The 13,860-nt window shown below is 38.2% G+C and overlaps 2 protein-coding genes across 3 annotated transcripts in view; one reads left to right on the top strand and one right to left on the bottom strand.

Annotated features, from left to right (window-relative positions):
- Positions 1-7,272, top strand: part of LOC137266390 (histone-lysine N-methyltransferase NSD2-like) — a 31,007-nt gene extending 23,735 nt beyond the window's left edge. For both annotated transcript variants that reach the window (XM_067801889.1, XM_067801888.1), the window contains exons 18-19: positions 941-1,142; positions 2,581-7,272. In XM_067801889.1, the coding sequence (XP_067657990.1) occupies positions 941-1,142; positions 2,581-3,314 (936 nt within the window). In that variant the 3' untranslated portion in view covers positions 3,315-7,272. The remainder of the gene's footprint in view (positions 1-940; positions 1,143-2,580) is intronic.
- Positions 7,273-8,157: 885 nt separating this feature from the next.
- LOC137266391 (vesicle transport protein SEC20-like) lies at positions 8,158-13,675 on the bottom strand. The gene is made up of 6 exons (XM_067801890.1): positions 13,568-13,675; positions 11,898-11,990; positions 10,702-10,793; positions 10,293-10,394; positions 8,821-8,942; positions 8,158-8,416 (listed from the first exon to the last, which is right to left on the bottom strand). The coding sequence occupies exons 1-6, from the start codon at positions 13,646-13,648 to the stop codon at positions 8,223-8,225; spliced, it is 684 nt and encodes a 227-aa protein (XP_067657991.1). The 5' UTR covers positions 13,649-13,675; the 3' UTR covers positions 8,158-8,222.
- Positions 13,676-13,860: the final 185 nt, after the last annotated feature.

The following is a 13,860-nucleotide window of genomic DNA, read 5'->3' as shown; positions in this document are numbered from 1 at the left end:
CTGAGGGGATGGTGTAAATCCAGCTAGGGTCCATGCAGGTAGCAAAGGTACTGTAAGTCCCCATGGTCCCTGGTATTGTGATCTACCTTTGGTTGTTGACAATCTATAGCCCGTGTTTTATAATGTATTGTCTTCTTTTATTACAGTGTTTTAGTTTTTCATGCTGGTTTTATATTCATATCTGTCATATTCTAGTTTTTTTAATGTCATCGTCGACAGGTTGTGTTATAGTAAACATATATTCCATTTTAGTGTGAAATGTTCTCGTCACAATATGGCTGAAATATTGCCGATGTGACGTTAAATATGAACTCACTCACTCACTCACTTGTTATTTGTGTCTGTGTACTTCATAAAGTGCTGTCTGAACTTGCATATGTTGTTATACAGTCAGACAGCCATGTGTGTTTAGTCCAAAATGAGCGATATATAGTTCCTTCTTATTCGTTTTTGGGAGGGCATGGGTGAGTGTGCAGGGCAGGGGGTCGTTTTGTGTGCGTCTGGGCATGGTTGGTTCGTTGTGGGGCTGCACTTAGATGTGTGTGCATCTGAGCGTGGGTGGGTGGTGCTGGGCGTCAACTGGAGTGTGGCCGTGTTTAATAGTATGTGTGAATGGGTGTGGACATTAATGTATGGGAGAGGCTCAGAAATCATGCAGACAAGTATTATGTTTTTTTAAAAGGTGATGGTTAGACATCATTCTATTTTCCAATTTTTCCGAATGGTGCATTTTCTATGTAATCCAGTGTTAATCCTTGTACATAGTGTACATCCTAGTACATAGAAAGGTGTTGTTTTTGCTGTACAGAAATACATCCCATGGCCATGCCCAGATTTAGTGATGGTAGAATGTTATTCTGGGTTTGGATTTGCAGTCTATTGCTCAGCAAAAGGATCAGACTTCTTGGTAGTAGATACTAATCTGGAAACCTTGTTTTAGACGGCAGCAGCAGTAGCAAACGAGAAGCGATCAAAGGAGCAGCAGAAGAAAAAACGCAAGAGGAAGAAAGTGGAAGTGAAGAAAGAACATGAGGATGAATGTTTTAGGTGCGGAGAAGGCGGCGAACTTGTCATGTGCGATAAACCCAACTGTCCGAAGTCCTATCATCTACAGTGTCTCAACCTAGCCAAACCACCACATGGTAAGATTATACTGGGTCAGAGGTGGCTTGGGTGGTTGTGAGGTTCATGATGAAGTTTTCCCCCTTTCTTATTAATTGGATCTCATCAGAGTTCGTTCTTTTTCACGCTTTACTTTGAAGATTTCAAAAAACAGCATTTTTATTGCCATTTATAATTACATTTACATTTGCTGAGAATTTTTCAGAAGGTCAATAACTTGAAGTTTGTCAGGCATTAAATTCGGATATCTTTACCTGGGAAAGTTTGAAAATTAAATGTTACATCAAGGTAGCTGAAAAAGCACAGGAAATGTTCTCGTGTACTAAACTCGGTGCTCATCACAAGTCTGGCATAATTTTGAATTTATATTCATGTAGTGTATTGATTAGGTTAGCATTGTTTCATGCGGTTCAAAGGTGAAAATGAAAATCTAAATCCCATTGTTGGTCCATGGAAACAACTGAAAAATACCAGTCTGGAACAAACAACTGTAAATGGATACCGGGCATTTATAGATCTCCAGTGATATAGTGATATTGTAATGGATAAAGGAATCTGACAATATTTGATCATTGTTATTGTATGGATTGTCTGTTCCAATTTTGATAAATTACATCTACTGTGATATATCAGAACTTTGAACTTAGGTCTTAACTGTATTTGTTATATATTACAATCCTCCAACCATTTAGTAGTATGTGATGGGTTTGATTTTGGTTCGGTGACATGCAAACATGCCCTATTGCGTGTAACATCTGGAAACTTTCTGCTGCCTTTTATTGAAGTCCACACGAGGCAACTATTCAATTCAAGTGGTCAGTCTTGCTGACTTGTTGGACACATCTCATATCCCAGTTGTGTAAAGTAATTTTCATGCTGTTGATCACTGCTTTGGTTGGTCTAGACTTGATTCTTAACAGACTGATGTCTTATAGCTGGAATATTGCTGAATGTAGCTTAAAACAAACAGAATAGGTTGTTAGGAAGTAACATGCATTGTACAAGAAATTTGCTGATGTAAACAGAACACTGGTTGGTTGGAGCACATGCCTTTTCTCCACTTTAAACATCAGGGGTCTATATAAGACCCTAAAAGTATTGACAGTTACACGGGCAGTGGTTCATTCAGACCTTGATTCGATTTGATTCGAACATGAAATCCATCATCAAGTTGGTGATGTCTACTAGCAGTAATGCTCACTGTATAATTTCCACACCAATCACATTTCACCTTATTTAGCGCTCAAAACTATTCGAGAATTAAAAATTACATTCTCGCTGTGTGGAAGCAATGGATATTCAGATATCAAATGGAAATAGTGATAATGGGTTATTGAAAATCACAACTAAGATATCACATTCAATTGTTTCCTTCTATTCTTTTTTTCATTATGAATCATGTCGGAACAGCTAGAATGAACTGATCACCATAAAATGTTGTGTTGTGTTGTGTTTCAGGTAAGTGGCTGTGTCCATGGCACCACTGTGACATCTGTGGCAAGGTGGCCAAGAAGGTGTGTTCTGAGTGCCCCAATTCATTCTGTAACGGTCATATTGAAGACAACATTTTCAATGTGGATGGAGCTCTTGTGTGTTCGGATCACAGTGACATTCTCGAAGGCAAAACATGTGGTCCCGTAGACAATATGTCTGAAACATCGGCAAGTGATTCCTATGTTGATGCAGCCTCAGTGAAGGATGACAAAGACTTTGCATGTGTCAAAGACTTTGAAGGCGAAGAAATGGACACCAGTGTCAAAAGTGAGAAGGAGAACTCAGTGAAAGAGAATTCCATTTCCGAATCTGTACTGAAAGAGAGTGACAATAAAACTCCAGTTCCACATCCAGCCAAATCAGGTTTGACTGTCGAAAGAAAACCACCTGTGGGAAGTTACCCTCGAAATCTTCCTCAACAACAAGAAAAGCGAAAGTATAAAACTGTTGTGAATTCGGCACGGAAGGCCAACATCCGTGCAAAGTTGCCAACGGAAAATGACAACGGACAGAAAGACGACAAATCTACAATACCTAAAGCTAACTCAGGAAACGGCAAGGGCCGAGGACGGCCAAAAAAGAACAGTGGAAATGCATTGCCAGATACAAATATTAAGGACGGGCTGCCTGTTGCACCATTGTTCGATGATAGTGACGATGAGCATTTTAATCTAGTGATTGACATTCCCAAATTTTAGGCAACTTCACTTGTTAATAGAATCACTCATAGGTTTTAAAGCCGTTTTACAACAGTTGAATCATCCAGTATGGCAGTCAGGGATTCAGATCTGACATACATACATCCAAGATAACAGAACTGGGGCCTTGATTAATTGGACCCTATTTGACAGTGAGGAGTAGGAAGTGACAAATGAACTAACACTGTTCAAATAACAGTTGTAGGGATAACAATTTATCCTCAGTTCGCACCAAACATCCATATTTACAGGCCAGTGGGATAGTGGCAAGTGTTTGCTGGCTACACAGAAGGCCTGGCTTAAGTTCCCTTGTGTATTTGGTGGGAAGCCAAGTATTTGGCTGCTGGATTTTGTTAAGGTGTAAAACACAAGCTCCATCCCATCAGCAGTAAGAGAGGGTACTTTTATTACACACTCTGCTTCAGAGATTTACAAGGTCAGAAAGTATAGAACTCTGAAGGGGGATAATCTGAAGATGGATAATTTTCATCAACATTTTGTCTGTACAACAACATTTTACCCTTATTAGGCAATTAATTTGTATAAACGTGTTTGTCAACAGCAGCTATACCTTCTACCCCAAATACATTTGTCTAATTTGTACATAGCCCTTGCTGAAGAGTGAAGATGAGGGTCAAGTATTGCGGAAGTCATTGGCCCGTCTGGTTCTGCTATCTTCAGTTACCATGGTAACTGTATCCTGTTGAATCACCATGTTTCAGTACCTTGACAATGTCGGGCTAGATTTTAGAAGTTAATTTATTTCCTAGGCATAGAATACTCATTTCCATTGATAGTGTTTTGACATGCGAAGGAAAATAAACCGAGGATGGTTATATATTACAAAGAAAGGAAGTATTCTCCAGGATATGGTACATAATTGTTGGTATTACTTTGCTTTTTTCCCTCGTAGACGCTGAGTATCAAATTGTGTCAAGGTACTGTCACATATTTTGTCATACCAACCCATTTGCATTGAAAAAACTCATTTTAATGTGTGTATTATAGTGTTGATAGTGTATGAATATGTACTTGTATATTTAAGACTGAAGTTTCATTCTTCAAAGATAGATAAAAAGATTCCTGGTCATTTCTCATTGACAAGTCACGCATGAACAAAAGTAATTGTCTGAAACTGTGTGCCTGTGAACAAATCGTCTTAGTTATGTCTGTCTTTCCTGAAAGGACAAATTTAGTTTGAATTTGCTTTTCAAATAATTCTTTTATTTTGTAAGACTTTCTTCTTCTAATTTTAAGAAGACCATGGTATTCAGCATCGTTCGTAAAGTTCTAGTTACTTAAAGTTTGATTATTTTTTCCACAGTATTTTTTCATGGGTTTAGCCTTGTTTTTGTTTGGATGAAAGGATGTTAAATGTTTTGTAAATTAATATGTGTTCAAAATGCAGTATAACATATACTGCCATCACTTAAGCAACACTGCTGTCCATACCACTGATGACCAATGTAAATGTTGGAATTGCACAGATGAAAGTAGATCTGAACATCTCTACCATTTTCTTTTGGCTTAAAAATTCGAATATTTATTTTTTACTTCTTATTTTAACAAATTTAGTGCTCTGAACATATGAGAACTGAAATATGATAAAGGCAACTTGTAGGAGTCCACCTGCCCTGGATTCTTTTGATTCATGCTGTGTGCCCAATTGGAAGCTTTTAGACTGATATCTTGTTCCGTTCAAGCTTAACGTTTCCTGCTTAAGACCGGAGTCCAAGAACTAAGTGTGAATCTGAAATTGGTAACCCTGGGCTAGAGTTTTTAAAAATAAGAATTGCCCACATACATGGAACAGATACCAAGCAACATTTATGTTACATTGGAAAAGGGACACAGCTGTACCTGGTTCTTGATAAGTATGATGGCCTTGTAATGAAAGTAATTTTGAAATCTTACATCCACTTATCATGATTTCATAACTTCACAGGACTTAATATTTCCTATACAGACTCCTCAGTGTTCTTATTCAGGGTAGGGGCAGTGAGGCAGCTTATTTACTCACCAAGTCAAAGACCCAGATTAGATACCCCACTTAGGTACAATGTGTGAAGCCAATTTCTGGTGTCCCCCACCATGATACTGCTGGAACATTGCTAAAAGCTTTGTACAACTCAACTGACACCAGGTAAAGGTAAAACAGTGAAATTTCTACAAAGGCAGGATGTATTTGTTGTATATTGATGTAGGACACCTTTTTGTGAGAAAACATATTTGAGACCATTTCTTTGCACTTGTATTATGGTGTGATAAGATACAATTGATTGGTAATGTGCTTTTTTATGTTAAGTAAGCCAAACATGTAAACTGTAGAAAGGGTTTGAAAATAACGGGACATTGTTGTGTTTGGAGTTACATATGTGGTCTAAAGATTCTAAAACCACTGACCACCTCAAGCACCACACAACTTCATGTCAACACCAATAAGGGAAAATGGACAAATAACCAGCGTCCTTAAAAGCAAGGTTTTTAAAGGTTAAGGCCGATAGTTCTTGTTCCTCTCCCATTGGAAAAATGTTTCTCTTCGTCAGCTGCTGCCAATGTATGCGTTTGTTCCTGACATATGAATAGTGCACTAAGTTTGTTGAATAGAGAAACTGGTATTTTCCTGTGTAACAGTTAAATATAACTGTCCATCAGCTGAATAAAGGGTATGTCTGTGCCAGCATCCATCTTTTTTCAAATGTATATAAAGCAATATTTAATTGTCCTGGCTGGGGTTTTATCCATTGTAAGAGATGGAAAGATTTCAGAACAATACATATGGATAAAACCCTGTCAGTCTGGGGAGTGTACAGATTCTGTCATAGTACAACTGACCTGCCTGATGTGTTAAACTTGATTTTGTTCAATGTTGGAATGCCCCAAATACTTTATTTCTGAAGCAATGGATCATCATGATGTCATAAGCGAGGCCCCCAAAATGGATGTATCAAATATATATTTTTTCATGGCATGTTAAGTATGTCCAAATTTGACAAAGGTTTGTAATAATTCTTACTGATCCTTTGGAAAAAAATCAAACTGCAAAATTTCTTCCATTGGTATAACAGTATGGAGGGAAATTTTCCCATGAAACAGCCAGAAAGAGAAGGCACAGCAGTCAAAATGACCAAAGGTTCAGTAGCAACTTAATAGTCCAGAGTGTTTACTGTATGCACTGAACTAAATTATCTTTAAGTAAAGGGACCAAAAGGAGAAACAGGTGGTTAATGACTTCCAGAATGAGGATGAATAGATCCAAAGACTAGTAAACCTGGAGGCTAACTTAAGTGTCATACTGTTCTGCTTGAGAAAACATTTTCTACTCTGTTAATTTGCTGACCGATAACGCCTGTATTTTTGTTGGATGATGTTATTTGCATAACTCTCAAAATGGTCTCTCCAATCATGTGGAATTAAGATGTATAGTTGTAGATTTAAAATCTTGTTTTGAAAGGCGTCACTGAATAGCTTCCAGATTTGAGCAATGTCTGAAATTTATCTTGCATCTTTTTTATGCTTTCCAAAGCATGTGAAAGGGATTAGAGAAGTTGAAGTTAAATGCTGTCAATGGTCCTAAAGCTTTCTGGGGCAAGTAATTCATGGTTTTAGTTAAATGTATATCTTTGTAGTATTAAATTGTATATAATTGTGTGGTCTGTGTGATTTTCTCTTTGTCACACAAGGTCTTTGAAATAAAAGTGTCTGCAAGAACTTCTCCATCATGTGAACCAAGTAAAGAATCTTTGAGTTAGATACACTTCAGTGGCTCATGACAACCTGAAGGGGTGCCAGACGTTGCTGAACTTTCTCGAGGTCTCTGCTTTTTAGCAAAATCCAGCTTGTTAATTGTTAACGTTTTTAAAGCTCGTTGATTGCAGGGGCAATGCTGTCATGTTGGTTTGTAGACTGTGTAAAGAATGAAATAAATGGATGATTATGAAATAAACAATCGTTCTTGTATTCATGTATTTTTTCACCATGAGATCTGTCTCAGGACAACGGTCTTTTTTGACTGAACACTAAGGGGTGAATTGCTCACTTTCTGTCAAAGTCAACACAACATTGAGTCCAGTTAGGAGGAATAGGTCATCAGGATCAATGCTCTTTAGAAACTTCATGGATTTGTCAAAAGTTTCTGGTGGGATGTATTGCTCAAATATGTGACCTCTGGGGTGTTTGGTCAAGCCCCAGTTACAGCAGGAATATTTCTGCATTCAGCATTAAACAACAAACAGCATTGATAGTGCTCTTACCATCAATTGAAAGTCCAGGCACTACAACTGCTGTGCACCCTGATAAAAGAATCCATAGGTTTGAGTTCAAATCCTCTCTTAGTCCCGAAAAAAAACCTTTCATGATCTCTCATCAGCAGAAAAAATGTTGTCCAGTAATAAGTATGACACGTTGAACCCTCCAGAAACTGATGTGGATATTGAACTGCGCAGACTGTATCTGGTTACTAAAAAACAAACAACGTTTGCCCTCTGTTGAAACTGCCCACTTCGGCTAACAACACAAGTATTAACCACACGATATAATGAAATGTGACAATCACTGGTGTTCAACAGAGTAGCATGTACTGTACATGAGGCTAGGTGTATCATTTTATCACATTCGCTATCTCAGCATTTGGTCTCTGAGTGCTTTGTGCACGTGGCATTACACTGAAAGACTGCTCCTATAAACTAACCAACATGTAGTAGAAGTGGTAATGTGAGTCTCGCCTCTCCATGCTACCCAAGAGTAATGATCACTCAGTATACCTCAACTAGTCAATTACCTCACCTTTGCCTGGTCTTGCTTATTATGTGCTCTCTCCCCTTTAAAGTAAGCAATGGTCATCTGGGAAAACACATATTGCACTATTTAATATTGTATGAATATTTACAGACAGGTAACACCTTTCAATCATGATGGCCAAAGTCTTTTCTTCATTATGTAAAGCACTGTTGCAAAAAAGAACACCAGAGCAAGAAATATCAAAAGTCGATCTGTAAGTTCTCTGCGTCCATATTTGGTAAGAAGGCGTCTGGAGTTCTCAATGTGCCCACCCATGTTGCGGAACTCATCTTGTGTGTCCGTTACAGTCTTCGAGGATGAAGCTGGGGAGAGAGAAGAAGTTGTGAAGAGGACTGACCAAGACACTGCCCTTTCAGTGTCTGCCCAATTAACGTGCTGGGTAGAGAAAAACTTACATATTTTACTCACAACCAGTATGATTTTCAATTTCAATGGTGAGGAGAGGATATGGGTGTGCTAAACGGGACATGCATAAAGCACTGCACTGTGTTGGCCACATAATGTTGGATGGAGTAGAGGTGTGTGTGTGTTGGGGGGTGGGAATTGGGGAGATTGCACACTACAATTGCTTTTCAAACAAACGAAAGATCTTCTTTGGACTTATCAACAGTTCTTACATATTTAGAAATCTGACCAGACTGAGCTTTAACAAAATACAAGCAGTGAAACCTAAATTTCCCTTCTCCCTGTGACTGAATGCACTTACCCAACATGGTCATGCTGAGCTCACTCTGCTCCAACTGGCTTGTCAGCATCTTGTTGAGGCTCATGAGATTTTCTGTGATGTTGCTGGCGGTCTTAGCCAGGGTTTCCTTGTTGCCCTTACCTCTGTAACAAGTGCCTTATCCCATTAAAAACTCATCTTTTACTCTTGAAAAAGTACCCACCTGAAGCCATTAACAGAACAATCTGTATAGCGGTGAACCCACTGCAGGACAAGTGGGTAATTAAGACTGTGAATCCACTGCAGAACAATCTGGGTAATTAAGGCTGCGAATCCACTACAGGACAATCTGGGTAATTTAGGCTGTGAATCCACTACAGAACAATCTGGGTAATTTAGGCTGTGAATCCACTGCAGGACAATCGGGGTAATTTAGGCTGTGAATCCACTACAGAACAATCTGGGTAATTTAGGCTGTGAATCCACTACAGGACAATCTGGGTAATTTAGGCTGTGAATCCACTGCAGGACAATCGGGGTAATTTAGGCTGTGAATCCACTACAGAACAATCTGGGTAATTTAGGCTGTGAATCCACTACAGAACAATCGGGGTAATTTAGGCTGTGAATCCACTACAGGACAATCTGGGTAATTTAGGCTGTGAATCCACTACAGAACAATCTGGGTAATTTAGGCTGTGAATCCACTACAGAACAATCTGGGTAATTTAGGCTGTGAATCCACTGCAGGACAATCGGGGTAATTTAGGCTGTGAATCCACTACAGAACAATCTGGGTATTTAAGCTGTGAATCCACTACAGAACAATCTGGGTAATTTAGGCTGTGAATCCACTGCAAGACAATCTGGGTAATTTAGGCTGTGAATCCACTACAGAACAATCTGGGTAATTTAGGCTGTGAATCCACTACAGAACAATCTGGGTAATTTAGGCTGTGAACACACTGCAGGACAATCGGGGTAATTTAGGCTGTGAATCCACTACAGAACAATCTGGGTAATTTAGGCTGTGAATCCACTGCAAGACAGTCTGGGTAATTTAGGCTGTGAGTCCACTATAGAACAATCTGGGTAATTTAGGCTGTGAATCCACTACAGAACAATCTGGGTAATTTAGGCTGTGAACCCACTGCAGGACAATCGGGGTAATTTAGGCTGTGAATCCACTACAGAACAATCTGGGTAATTTAGGCTGTGAATCCACTGCAGGACAATCGGGGTAATTTAGGCTGTGAATCCAGTAGACAATCAAGTGATCGACTTGAGCATCAATCAATTGGCATGTGAATATGATCACCTGCATCAGACAAGATACTGTGTATGACCACTGGATCCATTTAGTCAAATGTTGTAGTAGGAAATGTGGAACTTTATTCATTCCTGGGATCCTCATGAGCCTCCTTTAACACTCCTTGACTCAAAAATTATTTGTATCCAATGTTCTTTAGGCAGCTAACTGATATTAGTATACCTCTTAAGAAATATGATCTCACCTCTGTTTTGCTGATATTCCACCTGACAATAGCTGCTCTTTGGACCTCTTCTCTATCATTAGCTGTGTTGTCAGGTTCGACTGTCGCAGGCTTGTGATAGTGCTGCGAAGGACAGTAGAGCGTATCATAGGAAGGGGTTACTGATGAGCAAAGAATGTTAGAATTTTTTAACAGAAGTTCATGAACAATTCTAATATCTCAGAAAAATAATACTCTAACAATTTCAGGAGAAAATTCAGCCTGACACAAAAGACTGCCTTAATGCTCCTAAAATACTAACCTATATATATATCAAAGCTAATGTACCAATTATCTATTACCAATTATTTATAGTAAGACAGTGTTGTTATCAAAGGTAAATGCTGCTGACAAACTCAAGATGAATTAGACTCCTCATAGCAATACAGACCTGGACAATGTTTGTCGGTGGTTGTCCACATTTTTTAAAATGGCCTCTCTGTCTGAATCTTTGTCTTGTTCTTTTCCAAGTTGCTCCAGTTCCTTCAGGAAGAATTCATCATAGGATGAAATTAACTAAGAAACTTTGCTTGTATTTAACATTTGTGGATTGTTAATTAACAAGTAGGATAATAAATGAATATTGTCAACAATCATCATCATCATCATCATCATCATCATCGGCAGTACTGTTTTGGGGGGGAAGAAGATTAAAAAAACTCAATTGTAATTTCTCCCCTGAACATCATCATCACCATCGTCATTGTCATCTCTGAGTACAATCAAACCCATTATTGCCATGATAACAGTGTTAATGATAGTTATATACTGATCATGAACTATATTATATATGCTAGTAGTATATACAAAAAATGCAAGCACTGGTTACATTTTCTATGGAGATTAAAACACTTCAAGTTAGACCAAACCACCATGGTGCTTTTCTGTAGAAGTTTTATCCAGTCTTTTATTTTACTTTGCTGGTATGGGAACCTGTCTGTTCAAAACAAAACTAAATTGATCAAAATTCTTAATACTTCATCAAAAATAACTGGTCTACCTTTGGAAAGTATTGGGTATTTCTATGAGCAGCAAATTATCAAAAAGACAAACAAAATTCTAAGAGACCCAACTCATATTCCATTTTCAGAATATTCCATTCTCCCTTCAGGCTGTAGACTGTGTGTGCCGACATTACAAACAAACAGGGTCCACCATTCTTTTATATCTTCAAGTATACGTGAAATAAATAGGAAAAGGGATTGCATGTAATTTTCAAGATTGCTGTTTTATTGATGCTATTGCTGTGTATAGATGTTTTTTTATGTTTATTTTAATGTGACTGAGACATGGTACTGTGCAATGACAATTTCCACTATATGGACAATAAAGCATTATCTTATCTTATCAGAAAATGGTGTACAATGACCAACAATGCTGAGCATTTGGCCAGGTCAGTTGTTGAACTAGAAAAAGCATAGAGACCTTGTGTGCCTCAACACCCCTGGTTATTTGACATTGGAATCAGCACCACTGGACACAGAATAAATCTGAATTACTCATTTGAGTTCCACGCTGATGATAGCAATATTCCAGGGACATCACACTGGCACACTCCACATATTTTGTATTATAGAAGATACTTACATTCACTTTTCCACGTAATTTGGTTATCCGTTCTCTGGCTTGAGCATTGAAATCTTCAACATCTTGTGTTGTTTGAGCATAATCCCTTATATCCTAGAAAAAGAAGTTATCCATTAAATATTTTGAAAATATACCCTTTATACAGCAGTCAAAAACTCTTTCAGTCATTTTTTGGTATCAGTTGACACGGTAAACTTAATGTGTAAATCAAAACAAATTCCTCATAGATCAATGAAATATCTAATATGAGGGCCAACTGTAAGTACATGGGAGTTTTTGACATTTTTTTTATATGAAATATCTTTGAGTAAGAACTGTCTGAATGTACATCAAAGTTGGGGTCATTCACTGAAGTATGATAGGAGTCATTCTCTTCCCACAGAGGCTAATCCTGTCCTATCTTCCTATGTAATCTCTGTTCTAATATGGCCCTTGACATGAGTGTTCTGGATTCGTGACTGGTTGCAGTAAGATTTAGCTGTGTCATCAGCGACGTTGTTTTAAATATGATCATTTGCAAAGTCTCGGTAATTTCCGTATGCTTCGTCAAAACTAGAACCTGTTGCATAAATGTTTCATCTAGACAGCACTCAGTCATGTAATTGTGGATCAATGGCATTTCCACCCCTGCTTATTGACAACGGACAAGCTAGTCACTAAATGTCTTCAGTGTCACATCAACAAAAACATCTTGTTGATTGATTCCTGCACTCTATATTGTGCTAGCTTTCGCTTTTCAATTAAACATGATATACTGAATCTATCCTTCACACATTGATCAAGTAACTCGATGGCAGCTGCCATATTTGATCTAATATTTGATTTAAGTCGATGCAACAGCTGATCGGATTGGATAGAAGCAAGGCAGACACTTTATATTGCATATATCATGCCGATGGGGATTTTATGAGGACCAGGAAATATTGCTGTATTAAAACAGAGTTTATGAAGGAAGATATGACAGGTGTAACCTGCGTGGGAAGAAAATGCTCACAGCCTGCTTATCACGGGATGAATGAAAGTAAACATGGCCTAAGTTAACATAGGTAACTCTTTGTTTTAGTTTGACTTGGGTCTGTCCTTGTCCATTTTCAAACTTGGTTTAAAATCAATGTGATTTCCCCTGTCTGTGAATTTTCTTTCTATAGGGCCATATTCCACATATTTTGTTTCCATGTCAGTAGTGATTGTATGAATTTCATATCAACATGGCACAAAACAATGAAGAATTCTGAATCCTTTCGACTGAAATTGTGTCTGAAGCAACAAGTTTACACCATTTTGATGACTGCTTACATTAAAACAGGGTCAGGAGTAGTTCAGCCAGCTAAACGTCGTGTTCCTGCCATGGCATACACACGTCGGAACACGACGTTTAGCTAGCTGAACTAGGTCAGGAGTTATTCTCTGCAGTGTGCACACATATTAATTGGAGTAGACCTAATCTCAGTCAAACAAATTTTTATATATTTCTATAACCAGATGCTAGCACCTGTATAAAATCATGTAACTTCGCCTTGGAATGAGCATATGATTGTCCAGTCTAAAATGGTCATAAGCTAGATATTGTACAAACAGATTTGCTGTTCTTTATAGGTACGTCAAGCCGGCGACTTCGAAATTTGTACTCAATGTAATCACATCGGTTACAGCTTCAGGAAGATATCAACCTGTATAATTGCTTTGACTTCAAGGTCTAGTTTGACAATTTCTTGCAAGCAGAGCCTGACGTGGATATCTTCCGCCGCCATGTTTCACTTCGTTACCGCATTCCGGTTGCTGTAAATAATGTAATTGATTCCAGGATTAAATTATACTCATACACGGTTTGTCACTATATTGATAACATTATAAGAATACAAAAAATCTATAACGTAGTCCATGTTATATTATACGGGAACATTATATGATCAAATATATGTCGCATTTGGTCACTTCGACCAGTTTACGATACCGGCTACTT

This window comes from Haliotis asinina, chromosome 15 (genome assembly GCF_037392515.1).
Source record: "Haliotis asinina isolate JCU_RB_2024 chromosome 15, JCU_Hal_asi_v2, whole genome shotgun sequence".
Lineage (NCBI taxonomy): Eukaryota > Metazoa > Mollusca > Gastropoda > Lepetellida > Haliotidae > Haliotis > Haliotis asinina.
The sequence above is the reverse complement of the archived record's forward strand: the minus strand, read 5'-3'. Positions and strand labels throughout refer to the sequence as shown.

What these genes read in the sequence shown, in the direction of transcription:
- LOC137266391 (XM_067801890.1), bottom strand. Translation starts at nt 13,648, where the DNA reads ATGGCGGCGGAAGATATCCACGTCAGGCTCTGCTTGCAAGAAATTGTC. An exon ending in AAGTCAAAGCAATTATACAG is followed by an intron (nt 11,991 to 13,567) that starts GTTGATATCTTC and finishes TTCTTTTTCTAG; the next exon opens with GATATAAGGGATTATGCTCA. An exon ending in CACCGACAAACATTGTCCAG is followed by an intron (nt 10,395 to 10,701) that starts GTCTGTATTGCT and finishes TGTCCTTCGCAG; the next exon opens with CACTATCACAAGCCTGCGAC.